The 15,672-nt window shown below is 36.6% G+C and overlaps 1 protein-coding gene across 1 annotated transcript; it reads right to left on the reverse strand.

Moving 5' to 3' along the window:
- Positions 1-2,386: 2,386 nt before the first annotated feature.
- On the reverse strand, positions 2,387-3,711 carry LOC101739546 (lipase 1). Its single transcript, XM_004928731.4, has one exon. It carries the CDS (start codon positions 3,683-3,685, stop codon positions 2,414-2,416), a length of 1,272 nt encoding a protein of 423 aa, XP_004928788.2. The 5' UTR covers positions 3,686-3,711; the 3' UTR covers positions 2,387-2,413.
- Between the last annotated feature and the right edge of the window lie 11,961 nt (positions 3,712-15,672).

Raw genomic sequence — 15,672 nt, forward strand, 5'->3', positions numbered from 1 at the left:
AGAGCAGGGCGGGAGAGTGCTCTGAGGAATATACTATGCAGAGTATCCCCCTCCTCTAGTTGTTCACTCATAGCATCATGATGCATCTGTGATCTGTAGCCACTTATGTCGGTCAGTGACACAGTGAAGTCGCCCAGTCTTGTGTCCAGGTGCTGAGAGACATGGTTACTACACCTTTTCGCGTTCCGACTCCTGGAACGTTTTCTATCCACTTTACCCGTCATTATGAATATTTCCAGTTACAAGATTCGCAAAGTGTAAGCTTCTATCATATCAGGATCCCCGACCATTTCTCACAGGAATACAATCCTCCTCTAGGGATGGCTGAGCCTGTGGTAGAGCTTATATCCATAAAATCCAAAACATATATTTTTTAGATTTCGTTATTAAAGGACATCTTAAAATGATCCCACAGATATGTATCTATTATACATTAGACCGATTCACAATTCAGAATTAATCATTTGAAAATTATAATTTAGTTATTGAGTTCCACCCTCACGTCTCTGAATCGAAATAGTCCTCGAAAGTCGAAGACAAATTTACTAAATAAAAAATAAAAACAGTTTTTACGATTGCATTAATGAAATGCAATGCGTGTAGTCGATACTGTTAGCTCATGGTTACAAGGTATGTTCGGGACATATTTTAACGAGTTTTGATGTATGCAAGAGTAAAAATGAAATTAATTGAATGTTCATCTTTGAAAGCGGTCGGAGGAGAGTCCGGAGAAATTGTTAGCTCTCGACTGTAACTATAGGCGAAATCTGATTTTTAATGTATTAGCGAATAGATGAAATTACGGCCCATCTCATGTTAAATAATTACCATGTAACGTAAATACAACTGTTTGCTTTGGAACATAAGATTAAAGTCGTAATGTTTTTAATTTAAGGCTGAGCTCCACTACCATCTAGCCTATCGGTATACGTCATGGCATACCTCATATTCATTATAGGAACCCATAATATCCTTAACAATTACTGCTAAGCACCTATAGATACAGATCCAAGTTTCATGTATTCTGTAGCGACTATTCTATCTTTAAGATGATGATGATGATCGCACGACAGCGACAGAAATTTCTCTGTGTTTTTGTGCAGTTAGCTCCTCTATTACTGAAAAGTCCAGTTTTACTATCTTGTAAATGATTTTATTATTATTTCGAATGGCTTGTATCTTATACAGTTCATTTTCTGAGCCAATTGTAAAGGTTAATAAACTAACAAAACACCTAATGAATTCTCAATGTACAATAAACTCATTTAGAATAACAGACACGTAAATAGAAGGTGAACGACTTGATCCTCCTTACTAACTTTTTATTTTCAAATCTATACTAATATTATAAAGAGGAAAGATTTGTTTGTTTGTTTGTATTGAATAGGCTCCGAAACTACTGAACCGATTTGAAAAATTCTTTCACTGTTTGGAAGCTACACTATTCCCGAGTGACATCTGTTTTGAAAATTATGAATCCTTACTAAAACTCTAATAATGTAACCCAAGGTGTAAAAAAATTACCTAAAATATTCTTTACATCGCGTGCGCTGCGAAAACTATTGATGATAGAATAAAATAATGTACTACGACTTTGTAGAACACATTATTATTTACAAAAAGTGTCCGACAGCATAATATGTCTAACTATTGTAGTTATGCCGCAATAAGTGTTCTTTTATTTTTAAAAAAACAACGTCAAATATCGTTGAAATTTTTGTTAAAGATCCATCCGAGCGGAGCCGGAGCGGGCCGCTAGTAATCAATAAAAACAAGAAAATGGACTTCGTCAATATACTATTTCATAATTTAAAAGTTGAAAATAAATCAGCTTATTACAGTAGATCAGACTTTAGGGGGATGGTCTGAATGGAAGATGTCAGGAATTTAATTTTTTTCTTGATATATAATAATATGGTAAATCGGGAAAGTTCATGTTTTCATCATTTTGTATATATATTCACTTAAAATTGTTGATAATATTGGCAAGAAGAACTTAGTACAATTTAAAACAATACTCGTAGATGTGGTATTAAAACTAAACGCTGGTCGTGACAAATTATAGGATAAAATTTTGTTTCGGGTTTCATTTATATTTTGGCTTTCTTCTTATTTTTCTTCACCTTATCAGCACAGCAAAATTTTCTCTTCCATTCTCCTTCTATCAGCCGTCAGCTCAACATTCACTCCTCTCTCTCTCTCTCTCTCTCTCTCATATCGTCATTTACACAATGCATCTTCTTCGGTCGACCTCTTGCCCCTCTACCTTGCACTACCATTTCCATACATCTTCTAGTCACATGCATTCTCTCTCTACGCATCACATGTCCATAACACGCAAACTTTATATTTTGTCTTTAAAAATACCATAAAGCTTAAAATAAAATTTGTTTAAATGAATTTATTATATTAATTAGTTGTACTTATTTAAGTACTCAAACATTTTGGGAAAAATATACTCTTTTATGTTATCGTCCCATAAATGATTGTGATGACTCCAATAATCAAGAGGAATCTCATAATTTTCTAACAAATTTGGTAATTTTGAGCATAAAATTTTAACATCTTTCACGGAAGACAACCAATCTCTTTTGGCACTGACGAGCACTACTGGTGCGGTCACTAAGGACATATTGTAGTTGGCAGGATGTTGCCTACCGTATCTTTTCAGATTACCGCTTATTCCTTCATCGTAACGTTGAAACTTACCAGACCTTATAAGTTGACCGAAATGATCGGCGTTTTTAATTGAAACTCCGTTTAGTACGTGCCCAAATATAACCGAAATGCGTTTGGGGTTTATAGTCCCCTGCACATAGCCAACAGTAAGGGCTAGCATTGTACCACATATTTCATCCGGTACAAGTTGACATAATGCTTCAAAAGCAACGTGAATGATGTGATTCTTTCCGAGGAATTCTCTTATTCCTATGTCGGAGAGAAATTGTTTAATTAGACCACTGCCTTGTGCTGCAATTATTGAGATAATACTTTCGGTATTTTTTAACCAAGCCACAGGAGCAAGATGAATGGATAAGTTTATCATTTCATTATATTGTGGTTTTAAAGAATTCATTACGTAAAAATTTGTCGTTCCTTGAGAGTGTCCAATGAAATTGATCTTCGCTTTCCCGGTATTTTGTAGAACATAATCAACAGTGGCTGGTAGATCATAGTTTCCGTGTTCATCAAATGTATAATCCCAATACTCGGGGTCTATGTTTGCATCAAATCGCACGTGTTTCCGAGAGTAGCTGTTTCCTCTGTGATTGGCTGCCCATACGTCGTAACAGTTACGTGCCAGAACGAAGCCGATTCCTATTTCAGAGCCCGCAATTATCCATCCATCAGAGCTGTCGAGTACACCGTGCATCAGAAGAACTGGATAGTGTCTTGAAGGTGCATTGCACTTTGCTAAGATTCTAAATATCGTGAGTATGTATCCGTCTTCAGTGGTTACTGTGTGCTCTTCACTCGGGTAATTGTATTTTGTGGTTAATTCAGTGAAATTCAGATACGTATCTTCATCATACCCGAAGGCTTTTTTCAGCCCGCGTTTTTCAGGTATCGTGTAAGATATGAGTTTTTCTGTTCGATTAATCGGATGTAACGAAAAAACATTTTTGTGACAAATCTTCAAGAATAAAATCGTTAATATTATTTTAACACACAATAAATGATACATCTTCCTGATTTTATGAAATCTTATAAATATCTGTTTCCGTAGCAAACAAGATGTTGTTTTATAACATTCGGTTGACCTTACTTTAAGGTCTTGAAGCCATGGATGTATTAACGTACAAGTCTGAAGGTGCATTTTTTGTTCAGTGACATTTAGCTTCTTGTTCCTAGATCAATTTAATTATGAAAAGAAGAAAATAAATTCGGACAGAGAAGGGTACTAGAAAATCGCTTTATGATTTTTTTTTTTGATGATTGAGGTAGATAAATTATTTTTAGATCGACCCACCTGATGACTTCTGGTTTGATGGTAAATGGTGCGACAGTAAAACAGTCAGGAGAGGAGAATTTCAAACAATATTTACAGAATTATTCATGTAACATGTAAGCAAAACAAAGACTCCGTAGACCGTGAGGTTCTAAATGACCCGTGCAAGCATTTCGGTTAAGTTGGTATTGAAGAGCTTCAATATGATGGGTTCTTTATATAATTATTATTACAATGAAATTACATAACAAATTCGAATTTCGAAAAAATATTTAAATTCAAGCAATAATAACAAATATATCGATCTAAGCAAGTGCTAATATCAAAGTGATCCGCCTCTTGACAGGGTCAGAGCACAAGGTTGTAAACAATACATGTTTGATATTGCAAGCAATTAGTAAACACCTGATATATTTTAGTGGTCCCACTTATATAAAAAAATAACATAATGACAAAATAATTTCCTTTTTCAATGTAAACATTTTTGCACAAATCTCTAGGAAACTTTTTTCTTATAATTTGTTCAATTTTCGTTATTTTTAGTATAACTTCTGACGACACTTCACAAATAAGAGATCTGTAGTCTTTGTCACGTCACTGAGTAGACAAAAAATGTTGTTATTTTGAGTATGCCTATTGAATAATTTAAACTCATTAAACTTGAAACTATTTGACGTATTGTAGAAGATCAAGGAAATACAGTAATAAATCTTATTATATTACTGTATTTCCTATTGTAAAGCAAAGATTTCCAATCGCGCGTTAAGACCGATACTTTGTTCCAGGAAGCGATGTTGGTTATATTCATTTTTATTTAAAAGTTGTCAATATAATAATCTATCTATATATATATAAAAATGAATTGCTGTTCGTTAGTCTTGCTAAAACTCGAGAACGGCTGGACCGATTTGCATAATTTTGGTCTTGAATTATTTGTGGAAGTCCAGAGAAGGTTTAAAAGGTAGATAAATATGAAAATGCTCGGAATTAAATAAAAATAACAATTTTGTTTGTTTTAAGTTTATTTTATACAAAAGTTTAGGTCTTTTGTTTATCGATTCAGGCACTACGAAGTTTGCCTGGTCAGCTAGTAGTATATAAAATTTTTGTTTTTTTAATTTCGGCGGTTTCGTCTGTGCTTCTTTCTATACCTCGTCATTACGTGATATTTATTTTTTTGTAAAATCAAACATTTGCAAATGAATTTGTGTATTGGTTCTTCGCGAACATTTGTTGTGGACTCTTACAGTGTATGGTTGTAATTGACCCAAGTCGGCGCGTTTGCTTATATTTATATGAACTATAGCGATAAATCTGCACATATCGGAATAGCAGTCAATCTGTGATATTTGTGAAATGAGGTTACATGCTACATATAATTAATATCATCGGGCATGTTCACCTCGTCATTGCTCGGAGCGTGGCTTAAGGTCAAGAATTCATATCCAGTTTTGATTATATGCAGATTTTAAAATTGTATTTACATACGTGAAAATAGTTAATGGGATGATACAATTAAAACTATTTTAATACGGTATAATCTCGATTTTTTTTAATTTTCAATATATAATTTCGAAGCTTCGAATATTTTACAGTTTTTATGGGAATTTTTTATGGGATCTTATACGTTAACAGTTGAAAATTGTCGAAAAACGCGAGACTAAGCCGTAAATATATTCCTAATGATGTCTCGTGAAAAGCGAAGAAAATACTAACATGATAAATTACTTACAACAATTTGCGTATTTAAGGATTTTCCATAATAGCCACCAACTGGTAGGACGGTTAACGTTCCGAGAACGGTCTCTATGAGAGACAGTGAGACAGTGACCAGTCACCACCAGAAGGGAAGTGGTACCTGGTACCCCCCCCCCCCCAGCCCTTATTTCTACCGTGACGCAGTAATGCGTTTCGGTCTGAAGGGTAGCGCAACCGTTGTAACTATACTGAGATCTTAGAACTTCTATCTCAAGGTGGGTGGCGCATTTACGTTGTAGATGTCTATGGGCTCCAGTAACCATTTAACACCAGGTGGGCTGAGAACTCGTCCACCCATCTAAGCAATAAAAAAAAGGTTCGTGGTAGCTATCCGTGCGGATTCACATCAGGTCCTACAACCAGTAACAATGGAATTTGAATGCTTAATTAATAGGTGGTTCCAAGATCTACTAATTAAGCATTCTTTAATAAAACCTTAGACTTCATCAAACAGCATGTAGATTGCAAGCAAGTCAAATATTCAACCTAGTTATTTAAAATTAATAATTTGTTTTAATACTGTGATTGGATGTCTGAGTCCAATGAGAAAGGATTTTTCTAAAATTCCATTGTTCTTTGTGACATTAGCAAACAATCAACCATTTATTTACTAATTTACCATCGATTCAAAAGTAAACGTACTGAGTAAGAGCTTACATAGTTTTCATTGCAATTCAATATTGCTAGTACGCCCATCTTGAATTAAAATAAAATCGTTCCTAACTAACAATAATTTGTTTTTTCCTCTTGTGGAATTTCAATAGTGTTTGTTGTGCTAACTATTTTAATCGGGCAGGAGTTTTAGTATTTATACGTTAACTTAAATCATGTCTCAAAATTATGTGAAATGTTTCATTTTTAACTAGCTGACCCGGCAGACTTCGTAGTGCTTCAATCGATAAATAAAAGACCTAAACTTTTGTATAAAATAAACTTAACACAAACAAAAGTAATCCGTCCGACGAGGGTGGGACATCAATGGAAGAACAAAGTTGTTATTTTTATTTAATTCCGAGTATTTTCATATTTATTTATCTTTTAAACCTTCTCTGGACTTCCACAAATAATTCAAGATCAAAATTAGCCAAATCGGCCCAGGCATTCTCGAGTTTTAGCGAGACTAAGGAACAGCAATTCATTTTTATATATATCGATCACACAATTACTACAAAGCTGTCCGCTATCTGCTTCCAACGTATTCTCACGTACTTCGGTCACAGCGCTCGTACAGACTCCGATAACTTAGAGAAGCTGATGGTTGTTGGTCACGCGGACGCTCACGCCCAGTTCCACTAAAATCGAATTGCTCTCAGAATGAAATAGCCTTAATATGGCCAAGGCACCTACATCGCTATGTACATTTCCGCAACATTTTTCGTTTGTTGGCATAGGTAAGTATTTCGGTTCTTAGCTTAGATTTTAACCAGTCTAGACAGCCTATAGACATAAAAAGGTTTTTAATTACTAAAATAGGTAATAGTATCCACTTTGCGATAGATGTTCATGGGCTCCGTTCATCATTTAACATCCGCTGAGCTGCGAGTCTCCGAAACATATGTAATTTGTATTTTGATAATAAATAAATTTGGCAATTTTAATTTTTGTTATTTTTTTGGTATGCTAATTAAATGTAGTGTGTATTTGGCTTGCATATTTTTGGGCAATGTTTTTATTTAAATGATGTTATATTAGCTACTGTATATCTATGTGACTGACATAATGAAATCCATTCTAAGTACGAGTATCTATCTGATATAATATTAATGAATCTGGAAACAAAATATTGTGTATGTAACAAAAATGTCAACATACATGTGAATCCTAAGCTTTTGGGGTCACTAACCAGAGGTAAAGTACACTCATGGTACCGACGACCTTTCACTGAGGTCGCATCTCCAGCAAATGCCAACACTTGAGTAATTATTTTGGCGCAATCGATTTCAATTCTTCACTTATGTAATGTAAGTCATTATGTCGTTGTGTGCATATCATTGCTATACAAATAATATTAGCTTTTAGTTAAGACTTCGAACACGATAATGAAGATTTTGTCAATCGATTGAGGCATAGAACAGGCAATATTTTAGAAGGCTGCTCCATATTATGTTATATGTTTCATATTAATTTTATAAGCAGTGAGTTCAAGTGAACGTGTTGTATATATGTATAAGTTACAGAAAAATTTTGTTTTTCACTGGTATTTAATTCACGATGGCACTATTTCGGAGTTTTCGCCTTTATTTTTTACTGATTAAATGGAGGGACTGGCTCACGGGCTACCAGGTGTTAAGTGGTTATTGGAGCCCATAGACATCATCAAGGTAAATGCCGCAATCTACCTTGTGACATAACTTCAAAGTCTCAGTTTTACAATACAATGGCTGCCCCGTATGTCAAACAAAAACGCAACTGCTTCGTGTCAGAAACAGGAAGGGTGGTGGTAGCAACCCGTGCGGGCTTTCAATACGCTCTGCCATCAGCATTTATGCGAATTCTTTGCTTCAATTTTTTTTTCACGGTGTTTGCCTTCACCATTAAGTGAAGGAATTACCATTCATTAAGTTAACTTAATAAAATGAAGGTGATCACCTCACGATCACATCAAGATAAGATCAAGAAGTCATTCGTGAACATTTTATTAAGTTCGTATTTCATTGGAAAAATTGGTACCCGCCTGCGGTATTCGAACCCTCACATAGTTTGATCGTTCGAATTGTTACGACATTAAGATGAGCCGGTGTCTATCATCTAGGACCCTTTTCAAATCTCGTTCAAAGAAGGACATAACGTAGCATTCAGGAAACACTAGATGATCCATTCGTTCCAGATCCGTATGGTAATTGCAAAAAAAAATTGGAAAGTATTGCCGACACGCGCAATGGTTTCAGGTAGATTAAACATTATTCCGGCGGTAGATGATGGAATGGTGTGAAGAAAATGCCGGAATTATCTTGAACAATTCCTCAGAATATCCATCTATATCAATTATAGTATTTTCTTCAGTTTTCGCGAATCGGAAACAATTAAAGCTCTAAAGTATTCGAAAGGTAGGATAACAATAAAAACGAGATTAAACTATAAAAGTTATATTGTAATAAATGATTTTTCTGCAAACTATCTAAGTTAATGTGGATGGAGTCGTCGTTGGAATATTTCATTTATGGATTGCTTATCATTTCATTTCGGCCTACCTAAAGTCAAGTTTTCTTGGCATTGGATTATTAAAGGATAATTTAAAGACTACATATGGGTATACTACATAATTATACTGTTGAGTATTTAACTGAAATGACGATTCTAGTTATTTGTCTGGGTCTTATCTGATCTGATCAAGTCATGGAAATGTATAAGTTTATTTTAAACGCAAGTGATAACACCGTCTGAGATTGTTACAAGGAAGTTGTCTATATTTTGTACGCGGCTGCCATTGTTCATGAATATTAAATGTAATGTACCGTTTTGTTTCAACTTATTAGGTTGGCAAGTTACGAATAAGTAACTGTATTGAATTTAAGTTGTGTACCGATGAATAAATCGATAATTTATGTTTGTACGTTTTTAAATTTACGATACATTTAATGTGTCTCATAAATTGATTTGACATATTTGCGGTATATTGAATTATTATCGACTGTAGATGGTTTGAGATATGATAAACTTTATTCGTCGTCGAAGTCGTCGTGGCCTAAAGGATAAGACGTCCGGTGCATTCGTATGTAGCGATGCACCGGTGTTCGAATCCCGCAGGCGGGTACCAATTTTTCTAATGAAATACGTACTCAACAAATGTTCACGATTGACTTCCACGTTGAAGGAATAACATCGTGTAATAAAAACCAAACCCGAAAAATTTTAATTTGCGTAATCACTGGTGGTAGGACCTAATGGGAGTCCGCACGGATAGGTACCACCACCCCGCCTATTTCCGCCGTGAAGCAGTAATGCGTTTCGGTTCGAAGGGTGGGGTAGCCGTTGTAACTATACTGAGACCTTAGAACTTATATTTCGAGGTGGGTGGCGCATTTACGTTGTAGATGTCTGTGGGCTCCAGTAACCACTTAACACCAGGTGGGCTGTGAGCTCGTCCATCCAAATAAGCAATAAAAAAAAAAAAATTTGGTTTACGTTTCTTTCAAGTCTAATTTGAATGCGCAGTTCAACGAAACTAGATTGAATCAGCCTTTTACTATTATAATTTTCACATCGTCCTTGTGGAAAAGACGTACAACTGTGAAACGTAATTAACTTCAGCAGACTACAGGCATCCGCATTTTATATGGAGAAACATCTTAACGATCAATTTCTTAATAAAAATCGACCGCAGAATTTTATTTAGTGGCACTGTCTTCTTCCGCGTGCCACGGGTTTTGCGCCAGAACTGGGCGGCTAGCATCACGACGACAGCTTTAAATAAATTAAGCTATTGCTTCATTATGCTTTTGTGTAATTCTTCAGAAAAGTCGTGAACAATAAGTTTATTGAATATGTGATGAAATTTGATTTTTAAACTATATTTTACATGACATAACAATGAAATTTAACAATACAGTAGCGATTTATGTTGTAAATATGAATGTGAGCAAAAGCACTTCAGAAAGTTTCAAGTTTAGTACTGTGTATTTGTTTGTTAAATATCAAATGTTAGTATTAGTGCATATAACTATTCTTCACGACGAGAGTCTGTTGAAGGCAGAAAAGGTTAAATTGGCAAAATGTCAAAGACTTGGTTCACAAGATACATCATCAACATAGCACTTTGGCGTATTGAATCAACTATCACTGTACTGCGTGTATCTATTATCGGGGTAATATCAGAATAGGATCAGCACTTTAAGAAGCTTTTTTTTATGTAGTTGCGTAAAGAACCTGTTTCAGAAAGCGGTGGTGTCGATAATAGACAGCGCTACATACAACAATCTTGGATTACATAAAAATATTTTTTTGACGTGACAACGTCTTATAATTCGATGGAGCCGGCTGCATGCACGAAAAAACATGACTCATTGAGGCGTTCCATTGAAGTGCAAGCCAGAGCGCGCAACGAGCGACAAAGAGGCACAATCGGCCTCCACGTTCGGCAGCGTTCGACATCTGTCTCTCTCCTACTTGAGTGAGCGATGCATCCGCGTAGACAGCTGCTATACAATAATACATTTACATGTTTTCGTCAAGTATGAAATTCAGTGAAAAGTGAATGTGGTGTCAATTGTCGATACAAAATATCTATCAAACAAATAAAATTAAAACTTTCTTTTGAAAAATGAAACCATTCCATCAGTATTTTCTTATGACGTTGTCATGTTCAACTATCGTCAGTAAACCGACTTTACCGACAACCGATTTTTTAATAAGAACTGCGCTTAATTGCTATTACTTTAAATTCGATTTTTTACGAAAACAATGATACTAATAGATTTTTTCTTGAACATCGCTGTCTCGTTCGTATTGTATCTGACGTCTGGCGTCTCGGAATCGACGCGCCTTCAAGGTTCACGACTGGTGCGGACGGTCGTCGACTCGTCGAACTCTTTACGCCTTGTCCCACATATTATTATGTATATACACGGAACGAAGCGTACCTCATTCCAAGGACTTACAAGTCTGAAATATATCGAAATCAATTATGAGAATTTTTTTTTAAATTTATTACCAAAGAGGAAAAAAATCATAATGAAGAATTAATGCACTTCAACGACTACATTCAGATTTTTTTTATAAATGGAGAAAATCTCGTATCACGCAGTATCAATTAAAGATAAACTAGAAAACAATTTGGAAGGGAAAACATTAAGACTCGCGTAGGAAAAAAAAACGAGATAAAGACATAAGATAAGTATACCCAGATCCAGAATATAATATATAAATTAACAGTAAATTAAATGCTTTTCATTAGAAATTGCATTAATTAGGAACAAAATTGGTTGGATCTGTTTGGATATTTTTGGTCTAAAAACATCCCGTTACGCTGCAAATGAGATTGTTATGGAAAAACTGAATGATGAAAAACGGAATAAGGTTCCTAATGGCCCTACGATTAGATTCCATTTTATTTGAGGAGCACGGTGTCTGCATATTCCGGTAATACCTCTTTAACGGGGTTATTAATTATTAGAGTAAAAATAAGTTAAAAGGAAGTAGTTTAAAAAAATCCAAGATCCCTATCGATTCTATGACCTGATTTCATAATAAATTATTTTATACATCCGTTTACGATTTCCATGCAGTTGTATACTTTCTGTATTTTTCTAAACAATACAAAGCCTTGATTGAGGCCTAGTACAGGAGCTGGTGCTATGGGAATTTTCTTTGAAGAGAACAATTAATAATTTGAAACGTCTCTCTATTAAATCTCTTTGTAAGATTTGTTTATAAGTTATTGTATGATAAGTTAGTGTTACTCCTGTATTGCTTCTGTATTGTGAACCCACACTGCTAGATATTAAACGCTCAGGCACTGAGTTTCTCGCCGCATATTTTTAGTAGGTCGCATGGTCGGTGGTAGATTCTGCGAAGCACTTCTCTTGCTAGGGCTATTGTTAGCAGCGTCCCGGGATAAAGCCCCCATGAAGTCACTAGAATAGGTAGAGAAAAAACATAAGATATTACTATCCTTTTTCTGCCGCGAAGTAGGTAGAAAGAAATGCTAGTCATTATACAATGCAATTGAGATGACGACCTTTAATTAAAGGTCGGTGGGGGCATTTACTTCAGTAGAGATCGAGTGGGCCGTGGACTCGTTTTTTTTTGTTGCCCATGTAGACAGACGAGCATATGGTCCACCTAATGGTGACTGGTTACCGTCGCACATAGACGTCAGTAATGCCAGAGGTAAGGTTTAAGGTTTTATTGTAATTGACTATTGTAGACGCATGATCTCAAGATCCACCTATTGTGAATATGGCAACTTGAATGACGTCTACAATGAAAATATCGTTTATTCTAAAATTCGAATTTGAAAGTTAATTTTTTTTTAAATGGGGACATTAAATACAACTGTGGCACTTGTCTTGGCAGCTTAATATGTTTTCTCAAGTGTTTGCTATGAACTTCAGACCGAAAAACCTTTTTTATTACCTGATTACATACGTGATGCAAGTTTTTATTTTATTTATTTTTATTGCTTCGATGGGTGGATGAGCTCACAGCCCACCTGGTGTTAAGTGGTTACTGGAGTCCATAGACATCTACAACGTAATTTTTTTTTTTTTTGGCCTTTGTAGGCAGACGATCATACGGCCCACCTGATGGTGAGTGGTTACCGTCGCCCATGGACTTCAGCAATGCCAAGGGCAGAGCCAAGCCGCTGCCTACCGCTTAATACTCTCCACAAGCCTCGTTTGAAGAAGGACATGTCATAGCGCTCGGGAAACACCGGGGAGGGGAGCCATAGCCGGATGGTACGTGGCAAAAAAGATCTCTGGAAACGCACTGTGGATGACCGCAGTGGCTCCAGGTAGTATGGATGAACTCTACTCCGGTGGCGGGCGGTGCGATGGTAAAAACGAGACGTTGGTATCATCTCGAACAATTCCTCAGAGCACTCCCCATAGAACATGCGGTACAAAATACAGAGGGAACCGAAGTCCCTCCGCAGACCCAGAGGCTCCAAACGATCCGTGAGAATGGGATTATCGACAATCCGAACGGCTCTCTTCTGTATGAAGTCAAATGGAAGAAGCTGGTATTTGGGAGCCCCGGCCCAGAGATGGGAGCAGTACTCCACGCGAGGCCGGACTTGTGCTTTATAGGGCAAAAGTCTTTGTCCAGGCGTGAAGTACCGCTTGGCTCTGTTGGGGACTCCCAGCATTTTGGACGCCAATTTGGCTTTGCCTTCCAAATGACTCCGAAATTGGACATCGCTCGAAATGTCGACCCCAAGTATCCCGATACGCTCGGAAGGTTGCAGGGATACTCCTTGGAATTGCGGCGCCATGACAAAGGGGTCCTTCTTCGCAGTGAACGCGCAAACTTGTGTGTTTATCGGGTAGAATGGAACCAAGTTCAATTCACCCCATTCGGAGACTCGCCCCAGAGAGTTCTCCACCATGCGCCACCCACCTTGAGATATAAGTTCTAAGGTCTCCATTTAAGTAGTTACAACGGCTGCCCCATCCTTCAAATCGGAACGCATTACTGCTTCACGGCAGAAATAGGCAGGGTGGTGGTACCTACCCGCGCGGACTCACAAGAGATCCTATCACCAGTAAATACTTTATAGATGGATGATAATAATAATGGTAACATTAGTTGTAACAGAAGTAGCTATCTGCAGTAGGAATCCTGGGAAATAACACAAACGATCCCTCATAACAACGATGATCACGGATGCAAAGGGCTGCCGGCGCAAAGTAAACTACACCATAAATTCACTCTACTGCAGGTCGCACTGTCTTCGTTAAAAATATAAAAAATGCTGCCTTGATCACATAACGCATGAATCATCTCATCACTTTCGTTTTCAGCGGCACAGGTGATAAACTTGTCTACACGAAAAACGTGTTTGACAAGAGTAGCGGCCGGCTGAGTTTTAAGCACTGCGTGTTCTGCCAAACGATGATGAACTAGACATCAAGGTTTTTTGCGAAAGTGAATTTATTTGCGAGCTAGCCTCAGCATAATGATGCCATTTACACTTGCCGTATAATTCGGGGGCTCTTGAATGAGGAAATTAATGGTATATTAGGAAAAAATTAATGACATATGAGCTAATTTTCGTTATCAATACCCTTGTTGTAGTATATAAACTGCTATAGCACGATATCTGGGTACTTTTATGGTATCGAGTCAATATCTCTGTTAAAGATGAAGATAACAACTCAGGATCTTGTCTTGTATGACTGATTATGGGCATTAGAGGAAATCTTTCGAGGGCCGGTTCGGAGTGCAGCATCTGTAAAAAATAATTCAATTGAAAGTTTAAGAAATAATAAAAAAAAAGCTGAAGAAAATCATTTATTTTATTTATTTTCAAATGTACATCTGTGATTGATTGACAAAATTCTATAATATCCAGTTTACTATTGTTTCGTCAGAGGAGCAAACTTCATATTTAATGTTGGGAGTCGTAGCATTCAATTTGCTATGCCTTTACTTTCAACTGATTTACCTTTTTTTACCACGTAACATCCACCTTCGTTGCTCCCAGAGCACTATGAAATAACCTTCTTTAGACGTAATTTCCAAAGAGTCCCCAGCAGTAGATACACAGTAGCTTGTTTGTACCTTTCGCATTGTTGATATTCACGAGGGGTCCACTCGCCACCAGATGGGCTATATTCTCTTTCGCTAGCGACTTGATTCTGCCCCTGGAATTGCTGATGTCCATGAGCGACGGTAACCACTCACCATCAGATGAGCCGTTTGTTCGCCCACCTACACGGACAATCAAAAAAAACTTTTCAGTTTTTGTAACCATCCTAAATATATTATACTAAATAATAGATGCTTAATATGAGGGTCATGTATTGAGTATTTAATTACCAAATGAAAATTTTATTTGTAATTATAATTTCAAATAATAGATCGGTACACATTTAACAGGATGGCAACATTTGTATTTGACTTTTATACTAGTTATTTCAAATGGTTCATGACCTTGAACTTTTTTCAATTTATGGATATATTAGTCTATATTTGTTTCACATAATATATTATAAATTAATTGATCATTAATTTGTATTCAACTTGTCATTCGTAATTAGTAAAGAGGCTGGCAAGATCAGGATGAGAGAAGCCGAGGGTAGTGCTCAGTAGCGTTCAGTTGGAGGAGCTTTTGTCCCGCAGTGGACCGCTATAGACTGATGATGATGAAGATGATGTAAATTACTGGTGGTAGGAGCTCGTATGAGTACGCACAAGGTAAGTGGTAACTGGTGGTAAGGCGGTAGGTACCACCACCCTGCCTATTTCTGCTGTGAAGCAGTAATGCGTTTCGCCTTGAAGGGTGGGGCAGCCGTTGTAACTAT

The sequence above is a fragment of the Bombyx mori genome, chromosome 15 (assembly GCF_030269925.1).
Source record: "Bombyx mori chromosome 15, ASM3026992v2".
NCBI classification, from domain to species: Eukaryota; Metazoa; Arthropoda; class Insecta; order Lepidoptera; family Bombycidae; genus Bombyx; species Bombyx mori.